The sequence below is a fragment of the Apus apus genome, chromosome Z (genome assembly GCF_020740795.1).
Source record: "Apus apus isolate bApuApu2 chromosome Z, bApuApu2.pri.cur, whole genome shotgun sequence".
Taxonomy (NCBI): Eukaryota; Metazoa; Chordata; class Aves; order Apodiformes; family Apodidae; genus Apus; species Apus apus.
Window position 1 is genome coordinate 71,556,999 of NC_067312.1, and position 15,046 is coordinate 71,572,044.

At 38.7% G+C, this 15,046-nt stretch overlaps 1 protein-coding gene across 4 annotated transcripts in view; it reads left to right on the plus strand.

Annotated features, from left to right (window-relative positions):
* Positions 1-11,550, plus strand: part of XRCC4 (X-ray repair cross complementing 4) — a 180,785-nt gene extending 169,235 nt beyond the window's left edge. For all 4 annotated transcript variants that reach the window (XM_051643409.1, XM_051643410.1, XM_051643408.1 and 1 more), the window contains exon 8: positions 10,724-11,550. In XM_051643409.1, the coding sequence (XP_051499369.1) occupies positions 10,724-10,832 (109 nt within the window). In that variant the 3' untranslated portion in view covers positions 10,833-11,550. The remainder of the gene's footprint in view (positions 1-10,723) is intronic.
* Positions 11,551-15,046: the final 3,496 nt, after the last annotated feature.

Consider the following 15,046-nt stretch of genomic DNA (forward strand, 5'->3'; position numbering starts at 1 on the left):
GAGGCATTTCTGAGCTCTGTTTCAGGTGGCAACTCCACTCTGTCTTGCTCTTTCACTTTTTCTCCCTCTCTTTTGCAAAGATACCTATTTCAGACATAATCAAGATTAACAATGTTAAAACTGTCACTACTGTAATTTAAAAAAAGACAATTACTTCCATGCAATGTTGGACTATAAGCCTACTGTCAGTTCTCATTTTTTCTCTGGAAATATAAAATGGAGACATTGCACAAAGAGATGTACTTGAAAAATGTGCCTTGCTCTTTTCCTGTGTCCCAGTGCTGAGGCATGGATAAAGCCATGTGGGTTTCCAGTACTGGGACCCATTAACAATAGCCAAAGATACAGGTATAATTTTATTTTCAGTGATTCATCTGTGTAGCACACTGGGCTGTTTTACACAGGCAACATCTGTTTCACATGTAGACAATGATTATTCTACTCTGATTGACATCCACCTTCTCTTAATAAAGTCCCAGTTGCCCACCTGTATGATGCTCCCTTTTTCATAATGCATTTGTAAGATAAATAAATCCTTTAGAGCACTGTGCTGAGACTCCAAAAAGGCAAACTATCTAAATTTTTCAGTGGTGCAGTACCAGCACAATTATCCAGGCTCTCTGCAGATTAAAATTTTATGAAGTTTTTTATTTGAATGCTGGTTTGTACTTGATGGAGGTACATCAGGTTCTTACTAACATATCACAACTGAACATAAAATGTGGCTTAGGCTGTGGAACTGCTTTGTAAAGAAAATTATTGTTCATGGGTATCTAATAAATTTTGCCACATTTTTTCCCTTTTTGTTGTATTCTATTTGCTGTATTGTTTTTACTATCCTTATGTAGTACCTGCAGAGATTCTTCAAGAGATTTGGAGTGTTAGAAGTTTACACAGGCTTAGGGTGACAAGGCCATTTTGTAACAGAGAAATGTTCTGAATATTACTGAATACACAGAAATTAATCCTGGGCAAGGAAGCATCAGAAATGCAAATGGTTGAAGGCTGGAAAAGCACTTTGTTCTCTTCAAAGAGCATCTGCTCTTGACTGCTGTTGGAGAAGAGGTCCTCAGCAACACTAGGTTGGCCCAAGGACAGCTGTTCTCACATTGCAGATGTCTGCTAAATTGTCTTCCTTATTGCTTGTTTCAGATTGGCTGGCATAGCCCATTTCATCATTGCATGAAGGCACCAATTTCAACCCAATGCTGGCTGAAGGTGCAATGCAGTGACCAAAATTGCTGAATGTTTTCCAGTAAGACTGCATGTGAAATAAAACTTACAGGTGTCTATACCTGGTGCCAAATAAGACAGGTGCTGAGCAGGCCTGGGCTGTAAAACATAACGTAATCTCTCCAAGTAAGGGTGGTGAGCATGGGGGCATTGGCAGCCCAAAGGAGCTTGGCTGTATGACACCACTATGGCACATTCTTGTGGTTGCATTTGTGCATCTGGTTAGCAGTCTTGAGGAGCCTGAGAGTCCAGCCTCAGATGCCTAAAGTGTATCCCAGACCTTGCTCTTAATTTCTTGATTGACTAAGTGTCTCTGAAAGCCTGAAGCCTGAGAAGAAACATCTGGTAGAGGCACTTGTGATTCATGGGCTCTCTGAAACTGCACCTGTATTCTCAGAAAGGTAGTAATCAGAATTTTCCATTTAAAATGCAGGGTTGATTGCTGCCTCTCAGCTTACCATGCTCATTAATTCATGTCTTGTAACTCTTATCCATTGGTCATCTTGGTTCCTTTCTCAAAACCAAAACGGGTGGCCTGCTAATGCAGAGACAAGTCTTGACTGGTAGCCACTCTGGGCTCCTCTCCCTTTGGCCTTTGGGGACAGATCTGCAGCAATCACTGCACAGTCAGAGCCAGCTGGAGTGTGATTGGTGCTGGCTTGGTACCAGTTAAGTCTCTGACCTTCATTACCATAGCACTGGGGAAGATCTCTGCCTGCATGAGTAAGCTGAGACTGTCCCTTGATCCTGGTACAACACGGATACCAAGAGTGTTCTGCCAGAACAGGAAACCTCTGAAATTTAAGGGCTAAAGGATCTTTGTGTGAATGTGACCATTTGCAGAAATAAAAAGCAGAGAGGCTCACTGGGAAGAAGAACCTACTTTATATATGGATTTTTGTGAGGGAAACACACAGCCAGTCCTGTCCTTTTATTTAGTTAGGGCTTTGTTGGTTTTGGAGGTAGTACAACCTTTCTTTAAAATCTCATAGTTTAGACTTCTTTGCAGCATTTACCCATTTACTTGTCTATTTGGTCTATTGTTAAATGCTTCTGGTAAATTACTTACTGCAGATATTGCACCCAACCTGCCCTTGAACACTTCCAGGGATGCGGCTTCCACAGCTTCCCTGGGCAACCTGGGTCAGTGTCTCAGCACCCTCATAGGAAAGAATTTATTCCTAATGTCTAACCTAAATCTCCCCTGTTCCAGTTTTAATCTATTACCCCTTGTCCTCTCACTACACACCCTTGTACAAAGTCTTTCCCCAGCTTTTCTATATCTCCTTCAGGTACTGGAAGGTGCTCTGAGGTCTCACCTTCCAGTCAGTGGAAACTTTGCTTGACTGCCATCAGTTCTCAAATACAATGGATGGTGGCTTAGCAACTTAACCCACCAGTTCCCTCAGGACCCTCAGATGCATCTCATCAGGTCTCATGGACTTCTGCACCTTCACGTTCTTTAGAGGGCCTCAAACCTGACCCACCCCTTCCATGTGTGGTTCTTTTTTTTTCCAAGGTTTGATCTTATTTCAGAAAAGTATGAAGTATGATCTGTGATTGGGGGTGAAAGGAGGAACACAGGAGGGGCTGAATGGGAGTTAAGGGACAACGGAAAGGAAAGCACAAGGCTCAGTACTAAAACAATTCTATAGTCAATAGAGATCTGTTGGAGACCTGTTGGAGGGGAAAAAAAGCTTCTTATACTTTATCTGCTCTACCATCACTTGTAAATTGAAACCTACTCCCAGTTTATTCAATTCACTACTCTCAAATTTATTGAGCTTGCTGCTGCTCTGTATTCTGAAGTGCATTTTGTTATTAGAAACAGAAGTCATATCCATATATGTGCTGTTCCAAAGTGTTTTTCTGCAATAAGCCAATTATAGTAAATTATCCAAAACCTTCTGAGCAGATCTGTGGATAATAGGTAACATGGGCAGTAATAGGTTTCTGCTTTTGCCCAAGTATACATGTACAAATTGTTCAGCAGGAAAAAAGCATTAGCTTAATTCAGTCACAGGAGTTTTAAAAGGTCATTTTTGGGATTATGCCCATGGATTCTTCTATGTCCTTCTAAGAAGAGGATGTTTTAAATTATATGTAGCAATTTAGTAACAATATCAGAGTACCCAAGTCTAGTACTAGCAGGGAAGTTTTCGTCATGTGAATAATGAACTAATATGTTTTTCTTTAAGAATAATTTTAATGTTATTAATTTGTGAAGATTTGTGTATCATCCTGTAGCAGTCAATGTGACGAGTGGACCCCAGCGAGTTGCAAACTGAGGCTGTGGTTCAGGAGGCTTTGTAAGCACATCCTTAACTTTAAGCAAACTTAGATCCTGCGGAAGTCATTTAGGATTTAAACAGCCACTCAGAGCCTGAATGCTGGAAAGCAGTGGAGAACACGTGGAACACCTAAAGCACAGTCTACCTTATAGGATTGCTGGATTTTCCTCCAGTTAAATGCTCTTATCTTAGTGATTTGGTTCAATATGGTTTTGCAGTTGTAGCTGCCATCTGCAGGCTTCAGATTTCCAGGTGGGAAACCCACCCCTCTACACTCCACTGCTGTGTGACAGCTCCAACAGCCATCTTGGCTCCTTCTGCCCTTGAGGACAACAGACGGAGGAGCAGGAGGACACACGTTTCCTCCGCGAGAAATTGGTTCAGGGATATTTCTTTGCCCCCATTCGTCTCTGACTACTGTTTATGATTACCCAAGGGGATAAGAAAGGGTTAGGGAGACAAGGCAGCTCCAGAGTTTGGCAGTCTGGAAAAGGGTTATGACACAATTTAGCCGGTGCTGGTGTTATATAAATGTATATGTGATGAATAGCGCTTAACGACTATGAGAAATGGCTTCTGGCATTTGCCAATAAATTCACAATGTACTGGATTTATTAAAGACCTTGACAAAATTCCTAAACAAACTAAATTTTCCTTTACTATATACCCTTGTAGTTATGACTAAGAGATTTGTGTTTTTTTCCCAGTGAAGGCAGTGGTGCTGGTATGTCCCTGAAAGTGAATGTGGTCTAGTTTATTTAAGGAAGAAGGAGTTTAAGTGGAAATGAGCCACAGAAATGTGTGCCACTTGTCTAAAACAAACATGGTTTAGGCTTTTCCTCATAAGTGACATCTATTATTGCATTTTTAAGTAGATCTTTGTTAGTAAGCATCTGCAAGTGCATTTGATTAGATGAAAAAGTCCAAGACTATATTTATATTACTAAACCAGACTGTTGCTTTTCAATAAGGGCCTGCACCTGTGCCTATTAACTGAATTTAATTGGAAATTCTCAAGTGAATGGATGCAACTCCCTAAAAATGTACTGTCAGCATTGTTCATTTACGTGACATGTTGTCTGTGCAGGCATTTTAGACATTACTTATGGTTTTCTGAGGATCTTCAGACAATCTGATTCATGGGACCAAAAAAATAGAGTGAATGATTAATAATGTTGAGAATGGACCTAGACCAGTTATTGGAAGTTGTATTAATATTAAACTTGCTGTCATTAAGAGATATTTGGGTATCTTCTCAGTGTAACAGATTTGTTTGCAAGTTTGTTCTTGCTGCAATCACAATATCAATTTCTATGATGTTTAAGGAATTCACAGTACGCTTTTTTCCCTCAGAAGGATTTGAGTGGTAAGTGAAAAAAAGCAAGTGTATAAGCATGAATCAAAATTATCCCCCATTTGATAGTTTCTTGTTCTAGAGAACAAAGAATGGTGCTTGCAAGGGATTAAGACAGTGCTTAGTAATTGTCCTCTTTTTTGAAGTTTTGCTTTAAGTTTTGTTTATTGAGAGAATTCCAGACTTAACTTACTGCACAGTGGCTGTGATGATTGCAGGTGTCATTGCAGCTTGGCTTTCAGCCAGAGGCGGAAGCTTATTAATGAACATTGATTCCCTGGCTGAACATCAAATTCGTGGATGCTGCATTGAAAATATTCTTCATTAATTGTGTAATTGAACAAGCTTATTGTTATCATTAGCTGTCAGCTGATCTTGAGACTGGACTGTTGGCTTAATAAACCGAGCATAAGAAAATGCCATACATGGAACGTTCTCTAAGAGGGGTGGAAACAGTATCCCTTAAGCTAGAAAGCATTCTCTTTACCTATTGCTTGAGTGGTTTTCTCTACTGTCTGTGACTTTATGTTGGGACCAGATACCACTTGGGCTCTGACGATCTCTGATACCACTGCTCTCTTCAGGTTATTGAAGTGGGAAGAAAAAAAATCAGTCTCTTCATCAACAGATCTTAGAGAGAAGTCCATCAACTGTAATCTCAGATCATGAAGGTGATTGTATCCAGCAAGTTCTTCATGACTTGCTGGAGTTTACATTTTACAAGATCAGTTAGAAATATATGTGTTTGTTTTCATATTATTTCCAGGAATGAATGCCAGAGCAGACTATATCTGGTAACTGAATCCTCATAATACTGCCAAAACCCAAACCAAATTATTGAGTTACATTTTCCATTTTTAATTAATTAAAAAGAAAAATAGCTTTATAATTTACCTTATATTATAGTCATTGCAACGTTTCTTTAAAGGGAAATATCACTGCATATTTAATCATGTCACTTGAATTTAGTCTACTTAATGTTTCTAATATTCAACCTTAAAGTCTGTCTACATAGTGTTCTTGATGCATCTGTTCATGTAAGAGGCTTTTCCCCCTCCTCTATTACACCATTTCTTTTCCTTTCATGGTTGAACTTTCCTCTTTTTGGCCAGCAGCCACAGGCAGTCAATATGATGTCTCCCAAGAGCTCACACCACAGGGCACTGGTTACTCAAGGCCAAGGTTTTATGTAGAGCCATGAGCTTTACTCAAAGCTCCTTTCATAATCCTTCCTTAATTACGAGGCTGATGAGTACCTTGCTTCTGAGGACTTTCTGTGAAGATTATGTTTATACAGCCAAGACAGCAGATTGCTGATAAATCAAAGAATTCAAGTTTTTCTCTCAAGGTAGATGAAAGGTAACATCTCTGGAGAACAAATGTTGCTCTGAGTTTTTCCCCTGCTGATCACAATGCATTCATTAGTGTTTGAGGTGCCTCACCTGTGTTCCTATATTAATGCTGTAATGACTACCAAGTCTCTGTTTATAAGCTGCTGCTGCCACCTATTTTTATGATACCAAGGAAAGCGTGTATCTGATTATATCCTCTCTTAATATCTACACCTGATATTTTAAGCCTTCATTTTTTGAGATTAATTAAAAAAAAAAAAAAAAAAAGTTAAACCGAGCGGAGGAAACGTATACACAGTGAGAAATCCAGCCTTTTCCTAAAACACTGCTACACATTTTCTGGGAGAGCTGAAATCTCTCAATGAAAAATGTCAGTTTTTCAATGGAACTGATTACCTTAATTACTAAAAAATGAGGCAAATAATGTAATGGTCCAAGGACACGAGCCTGCCTCCTAGATAGCTTAAGCTTCTTCTGAAACTTTTTTAGCTATGTTAATTTGCAAGGCTATTTCTTTTTTCCAAATCCCATGAGAGCTGCTGGAGAATAAAATTGAATAAAAACTAGAGTAAGATCATAACCACAATGTGCTGGGCTGGCTATACAGGCAAACCTAAGTGCAAGAACCTTTTATCTTTCCAGCAAGAAGTACTTCAGGATGAGAAGTTGTGCCGATGTTGCAGCCTGTGACCTGATTTACCTCTAGCACAGCTACAACTTGCTTGATCTTTTTGCCACTGGTGATCACTTTTTAATTGTATCATTTGCAGCAGTCACGTAGATTATTTTCTACTTCATAATGCTTCACAAATGCTGTCTTGTGGAACTGGCCGTTGTTGCATCAGGAGCGGTGTTGTGCAGGTCTTGTATGGTGTCTGTGTGAACTCGGGAATATTTCAACACAAGAAACTAACAGGAGTGGTCCATCTGTCCTGCAAAAAAAAAAGTTGTTGTGTTTTCTCCCCAGCTATGCAAAACCATCACTTTGCATGGCTTTGAGTTTCCGTGCTGTTTAGTTAAGTACTAAAGTGTTGCATGTCTTCTGTTTCCTATGGCTCTTACTCAGCTGTGGAAAGAAATACTGAGTAATGTAACCACTTTCTTCCAAATATTGGGCCAGAATCTCAGCTGGTGTAAGTCAGCAGAGCTCCACTGACATTATTAGTGCTCCAGTGATTCACACCAGCTGTGAATCTGGTCTTCTGTCTCAATTTATGAAGGGCTTGAATTAAATGTCAGGAAATATGAAATGATCTCTTATAGTCAGCAGTTCTCCAGATGTGTTAATGGAGTTTAAGTTTACCAAAAGGCAAGACTTCAAAAAGTGATCCAACAGAAGAATAAACTTTCAAGAAGAATGCCTTACTTACAGGCTTTTTGGCAAGAGAGGACTATACAACTCTGCAATTTAACGATATTAACTCAATTATGCATTGGGATATGGTAATACGGCTTCAGTGAGAACCCAAGATTCAAAATAATTTCACTGCACAAAGCAAGCTGTTGGCGTTCAGTGAATAATTGCCATGCAAACAGGAAGAATCAAGTCTTAAAACAAAAATTAAGTTGCTAATGAACTTTGTGTAAAAAGCTTACTGCTTCCACTTTGCAAGTGTAGTTGGGTTTGTTCACAGGCATGGTGTGAATTTATTCACAGCTTTTGGAGGCTAAATGAGGACTGTGTTGTTACTAGAACACAGAAGCTTAATAGTTCTAGCTGTGTAATGTTAAAACTCAGCAGTGATTTGGCTTATAGATGTGATCTCATGTATAGTGTTGAAAACAGTTATTTTAGCCAATGAGGATAAAATTGTTGTTGATATTTCTTAAGTGCTGTCAGGCTTACTGTTCAAAATCAGAAAATGCTGGAAGAGGCAAGACCTCAAATTTAACAAATGTGTTATCTCAGGAGTCTTATAATCTCACATGCCTAGTCCTATTTGGATATATGGCATGGGAGCATATGCTCTATAAAAAACGTTTGGTATCTGAAATGTACTATGGTGGTACAGATGTCTTCTCAGCTTAATTTATTTGCTGGTGAGATCCTTCAGAATGAATTAAAATAATCAGTGTGTGGCTCCACACTGTGTGATTTACATATATTCCCACAGGAGAATTAGTGCTTTAGGCAGGTCTAGAAAGGTAGAAGAACACATCTTCAATAGGTACACTTAAGCATCACACTGTGTTGAGGTATGATACCTGTGTTTTTTAAAAATTAAGGTACCAATAAGTTGATTGCTAGCAATCACAACAGCATAGTGATCCTGCTAACCAGAGGTCACTGACTAAAGGTCCAACTGGCCAGCTTCTGGCCAGTTTGTTTCATAGTCAGTCCAAGAGGCTTTTGAAGAGACACACATCTGTTTAGTTGTCACTGAATACCAAAAGGAAAAAAAGAAACAAACAAAACCCCACACACAAACAAATAAACAAGCGAACAAAACAATTACAAACAAACAAAACAATTACAAACAAAGAAAAATAAATCCAAACAAACAAGGCTGCAATTTATTCAAATCTGAAGGAAAGCATTTTGGAAGAGTTTTCAGGGAAAACTCATTAGTCTTCCAGCAAAAGTAATTATCATAATCTGAATATACCGGTACGTTTAATTTAAAGTGGTTTGCAGAACTGGAGTGACAGATAGGGTAGTGAAAAAATCTTTCTGAATACTGGAGAGCACTTGGAAAGTGACAGCATCCAAGACTCAGCCTTTACTGGGCTTTTACTGATTGCCCATGAGCATGGGGGGCTCCTCGTCAATATGAAAATCATTCCTCAAGTCCACAGGAGGAAACATTGTAGTGAGAGCTCTGAACCTTCAAGGACTTGACAAACTGGAGGTGTGAGAGGCTCTGAATCATATAGTGCGTGGGGTCTTAGGAAGGTCATTGCAGTTTGAAGATTGTTATATAAAAACATTCATCTTCCTATAGATTTCTAGGTAGGGGTTCTAGAAAACTTGGTTCTAAATCTGTTTGAAAACAATTTTTAAAAAGGAAAAACATTGCTGAATTTCATGAACTATATTTGCTCTACGACTTGGAGCAGTTGAAGGCAAATGCTTGAATTAGTCTGAAAATTAAAGACTGCTTTTTGCATGCCTCAGTGCACTAAGCCGTCATATTGCAGCATTGGAGAGAAACACTTTCCATGGTTTCTGTCACATTCTTCCCGTCCTGGTGGCTGATGTGTTGGCCTTGGTAATGCATGAGATTTTCACCTTCTGGCGGATTACACCAGTGGAATACACATGGGCATGAAGCCATCAACCCTTATGAAACTCCAGCTGGTCCAAACTCCTACAATACAAACACATCAGGTCTACTCCTTACTTCCTACCCTGATTCCCTATAGCATACTGAGCCAAGACTAAGAGGTTACATCTTGGTTTCAAACTTTTAATATCTTCTTACCAAAGACACCCAAATCTGTGATCGATGATTCTACTTTTAAAGCTCACAGAAGTAAAGTTGTCTATGCAGGACTGAAAGATTTCAATGGATTCAGCCTATACATATAAGAATAATTCCTAAAGGGATGAGAAGCTGTTGCAAATGCCACTGTTTTTGAAAACACAATATACCTCACCTTCAGAGGCAGAGGCACAGAGATGTCTTTACCAGAGCATTATCTCAGAGAGGAGAAAGAGTGAACATGTGTAGCTCAGAGATATTTAGGTTATCTACATGGATGAGGACAGTAAAAGAGTGCTAAATAGGACTGACTGATGCAGAGCAGCATGTTAGTTCATGTCATGGATGTCTGATTCGGGCATAAAGTTTTCAGGCAGGACACTGTTGTCTGATGGCAAACCTGCACCTTAGCATGCAAGTATCAGTGAATGGTGAGAGCTTCTACTTGCATACATTCATAGCAGGTGTAAGCACAGCGTATGCATGGGGGCAGGCCAGTGATGTGAAAGTCCTCAGATACCTGGATTTATGTATTATGGAAGGTTTTTCTTCATTTGCCTTTGTTTTCTTCTGCTCTACTGTTTGGAGAGAAGCTTGCATCTTCTGGATGCTAGACTTTTAATACAACTCAGTCTGATTCTTCATATTCCTCCATGTCAGACTGATGGACAACAGGCACATGCTTAGCTCCAGGGAAAAAATAAAGAGCAGTTAACAGAACATAATTCTGTGCAGTAGTAGAAGAGCAGGTCCCTTGAATATTTTCTGCATTTTTTCTCTCTCCCTAGCTCTCCTTTTGGAAATTGTGGGTGAAATGGTCATTCTCAAGGTCCTAAAAATTGTAACAAAATAGCCGAAGCCTTGACATTTATAAGCTGAATTTCATCTGTTTGTTTTGCCATTGCCATCTCAGCAAGTAATTAGGTCTTACAGAACCACTTTTCTCATATGTGTAACCTTAACAAAAAGCTCGGAATTCACTATTAAATGGTTACCGTGGCAGTGTGTATGTTGGAATTATTTATATCTGTATCTAAGTTTGTTTCAAATCTCTTTGCTTTATATTTTCAGACCTGATGTAGCCTCACAGAAGACATCAGGCAAGCAGTCCCTGGATGTGATGTCTCTCGAAACACTGGAAAACACTTGTGAGCCAGAGGACCTCTTTGGTGACATCTAGCTACATGTTGGCTGAGAAACTGAGAGACTGGTGCTTCTAATAGAGATGAGCTATAAAACTAAAAGGCTTTGTTATAGACCCTGAGCCAGAATCTTTACTCTGAGCTAGTATCGGATGACATGTTGCTCTAATAGCCTTGCATTGCACTTGTCTCCATTCTTGTAGGCCCCTGGCGTGCTAGGCTTGATTTGTGAAGGCCTTCAAATCAGTTTAGTCTCTGTGAAGATCTTTTATCATGTATAGATGGGGAAGGAGAGAATCGTGGCAGCATTTTTATACCCTAACAGTCTCTGGCTGCTGATTGTGTCTGGGATAAACTGGTTTCCAGATGACCCCAGAAATTAAGTCAGACATAAAGAAGATTAAGGCTAGCACTGTACTCACCTTGTCTACAATCCCTTTCTAGAGAAGCTCACCTTAGATGTGGTCTAGCTAAATCATCTTAAACTTTCATTGATACAGCTTCCTAAACTGTGAGTTTAAAATGTTACCTTCTGACATGAAGCATCCAAAGAAATGTTGTTTCACTTTTTAATGCAGGTTCTCTGTGGCATTATGCATTATAAGGTATTCTTGCTTTTGGAAGTAAATTGCTTATAAAGTCAATATTTACTCTATTTTAACCTTCTGTAGAAATCCATAGCCTTTACAAATGTAATTTTTGATACTTTTTCTTGAGATGATTTCTAAAAAACAAATAAAATGCATTCTAAAAATACATCAGTTTTTGTGTTATTTACTTAGACAATTTATAAGTAGAGGGACTAATTTGCAGTGTTTGTTGATGCATTACCGTTTCCTGCTCCAAATGGATGCATTCATTTAGATTTAAGGCTTCGACGAAGAAAAACTTGGCAACTTGTATTTGCCTTCAGCAGTCAAAATCAAGTGTACTGAACTAAGCATGCATGTCAGGTTTCTGTTTTGCAGTTTTAAGCCCCTGAATCAATTCTCATTTAAGGCAGAGGAGGCCAGTTCTTCCTTCTCACAAATGATGTGATCCAGCAAGGGTTTTAAGCATGTGAGTAGTCCCATTGAAGTCATCAGGACTAGGCAACATAGTCCTGCTTATGTGCTCTGTGGCTTGCAATGGTCCTTGGAAGCTACGTGGTATTTTTTAAATGGCAGCTGATACAGGCCGTGATTCTGCCAAAATTCAGTCCTGTAATTAACTGAAAGCATCCTTGCCAGCATTTGCAGGATTGAGGCCTCATTTAAGAACGTACATGAGGATCTGGGAATGTAATATTTAAGCATTCCTTTCTGAAAAACATGGTCACAGCATTTTAAATTCACAAAGGGCTTTGGGACAATGTTATAAATCACAGAGTAAAAACATGAATGGCCAAAATATTTTGCTTGCTACAAAGCCTTTGTGCCTGAGAAATGACAGGACCACAAAAGACCTATTCATACACTCATTCATAGACATTGCCTGATTTAAAATCTTCCAGTGCTGATCTGACAATGCTTTCAGCAAAAGCTTGTATATAGTTTCAGTTTTAATGTGAAAATGTTCCATGACTTAACCTGAAACACAAGAGCTTAGTTTAATTGTGCCTGCAGCAGAAAATAAAAGTAAATGGACCTGAACGTCCTGCAAAAATCTGTTTTCAAGAAACTGTTTGTTTCTAATAGTAAAATGTTGTTATATCAATAGGAAATGTTACACACAATTGGCAGATATAGTAAAGTCTGTCTGAATGTTTATTCTTTGCTCTTTTTTTGATGTTTATAGAATCAAGTCAGGAGTTGAGCAGAAAGTTATGTGATGGTAGATACATACTTTGAACTGTGTGATCACAGGTATGTCATCTAGGTAGGGTAGCCATGGTATGGAGCCAGTTTCCAGTCAGCTGAGACTGTTTGTATACACAGGGACACCTCCTCTCCCCTCAAAGCCTGCTAACTTATGCCAGTCTCCACAACCATGTGAGAAGTGTTAGTGAAATGCTTTTTTTTGGAAAAAAGCGAGAAACTTTATGCGAGAAACTGTTGTTTTTCTGCTGATTAAGTTCCATTTTCCAGTTGACTTTTAAGACTTTTTGACGACCAAAATAAGCACAAATTATTTATGAGAGCAGAGGGTAGTATTGCAAGAGCTGCAGAAAATCAGTGAAACTTCTTTATGATGCACATTTGTCCACAAAAAGTGGACACAATGCACTTTATCCTCGAAATAAAGAATTTATTTCTCCAAGAAAATCTGGGATCTTTGCTCTCCCTCTATGCTGATGGAGTTCCTGCTGCAGGGGCTTTCCAAGCCTTACAGAGCAGGTTTCCCTTGTGAGTCAGTAGGCAGAGCTTCTCTTCACATATCTACTGTCATGTTCACCTGTTTCACAGTGATGTAACATCTCCTAGTTTATGTTCATGCTGTGATCCACCATAGTGCTTGGATTCATCTGTTCAGAGTTAGTGGGTAGTCACTAGTTTTTCTATTCTGTTTGTGCAACTGACTATTTTGTATGGGTTTAGTAGCTGAAATTTAACTGTATTGACTGGTTGAAATCAGTATTTTTGTAGCAGATTTCCCTAGTTTGTCAAGATTATTTTGAAGGTTCATTCTTCCTCAATTTGGTATTCTGGGTGAAGGTAATAATTTCATTCTTCATTGCTATCATCCAGATCATTAATGAAAACATTAACCAGTTCTGCACTGAAGCCTCACTCCACTCGTCCTGTTTAGTAGACATACTAAACTTACTTTGTGAACATGGTTTTCTAACCCACCCTTTGGAAGACTGTTTTCCAGGTGTGCCTATAAAACAGTCATGTGAAACAGCCTGACATGAGATGTCAGTCAATTGCTACTCCTCTGACCAAAATAATTTAGTGATGACGGAAGAAAAAATAGAGAGACATGGCCACAAATGTTTTTTTCAAGAGAGGAAATTAACCAAAGTTAGGAAACACAGATCAAATTGCAAAGGCCATCCTTAATTAATAATTCTCTTTGATATTAGTCTGTGAATTATTTCCTAGGTAAATTTTTTCTTCAGCTTAAACTGTGCTGTTGGGGAAGATCTCACATGTAGTTCTTTTACAGGAGGAAAACCATGCTGTCTTTCTTTAAAGGTTTAGACTCATCCAGAGTTTTATACTTTTAACGTAACTACTTAAACAGAATGTATCTTTTTATGCATAGTCTTTTGAGGTCTGGGTTTATCCAGCAAATCTTTTAGTTCAAAAAGACTTACAGTTGTTGTTTTTCAAGAGACAAAAAAGTTGGTCTGAACCTAAAAGACCCACCCTATTTTTTGAGGAAGATCTGTATAGAGTGTTGCCTTTGGGATTAAAATACTATTTTGATTTTGAGATAATGTTTTGGCAAGCTATATCACTATTTCAACTCCCTTCTCACTGTTATTCCCGAAAGTAGACACCCATGTGTATATACATGTGTAATAGATATATTGTTCCTCCTTGGTTTATACCTGTATAAAAGATGGTGTGTATAAACATGATTCCCTTGAAATGCTTAGTATAGTCTAGCTGGCTTTGACAGCTTCTACAGTTTGATCTAGCAGCCTAGAGGTACTTGAGGAAAGAAAAACCTTTTCTCATGTGAATTCAGATGCTGCTAAATCTTCAAGGTAAAGCTGGGGTGTTGTTTTTTTTCAGGCTTGCCATCTGCTTTGTAAGGAAAATAAAATGTGGAAACAGTGGAGTAAGAATGGTAGGAGAACAAGGCAATAAAATCATGCCCAGACTGCTTAGAGGCTGAAGTGAATATATTTGAACATCTTCTGAGTAATACTAATTTTGAAAAATGTGCCAGGAGCTGGTTATCCTACTGAAAGAGGAGCAGCTAGAAGAGCTGTTGCCTTTCATCCCCAGTAATGCATTACTTCTCTCATTAGGGGTTAGAACCATTCATCTGCTAAATATTTTTCTGCTCTAATCTTATTCTAATTCTCATAAAATCTTTTTTTCCTTTTGGTGGTCTGTCATCCTCCATCTCAATTCTTTTCCATATAGTGTTGGTCAGCATCTGAATTTTCATCCTTCTCTGATCATTAAATTATTTCCTTGCTATTATAATTGGACTCCAAAATCAATTTAATTCGTAAAATCTATCAAAATTTATCTGTTAGTGTTAGGAAAATGAAGCACTGTATATTTTTAAAACTGACACTGCTGCAAAGGAAAATACCAAGCTGAAGCAAGATTATTTCTGGGTCCATAGGGATGAGTTTTGGGACCAATCTGAT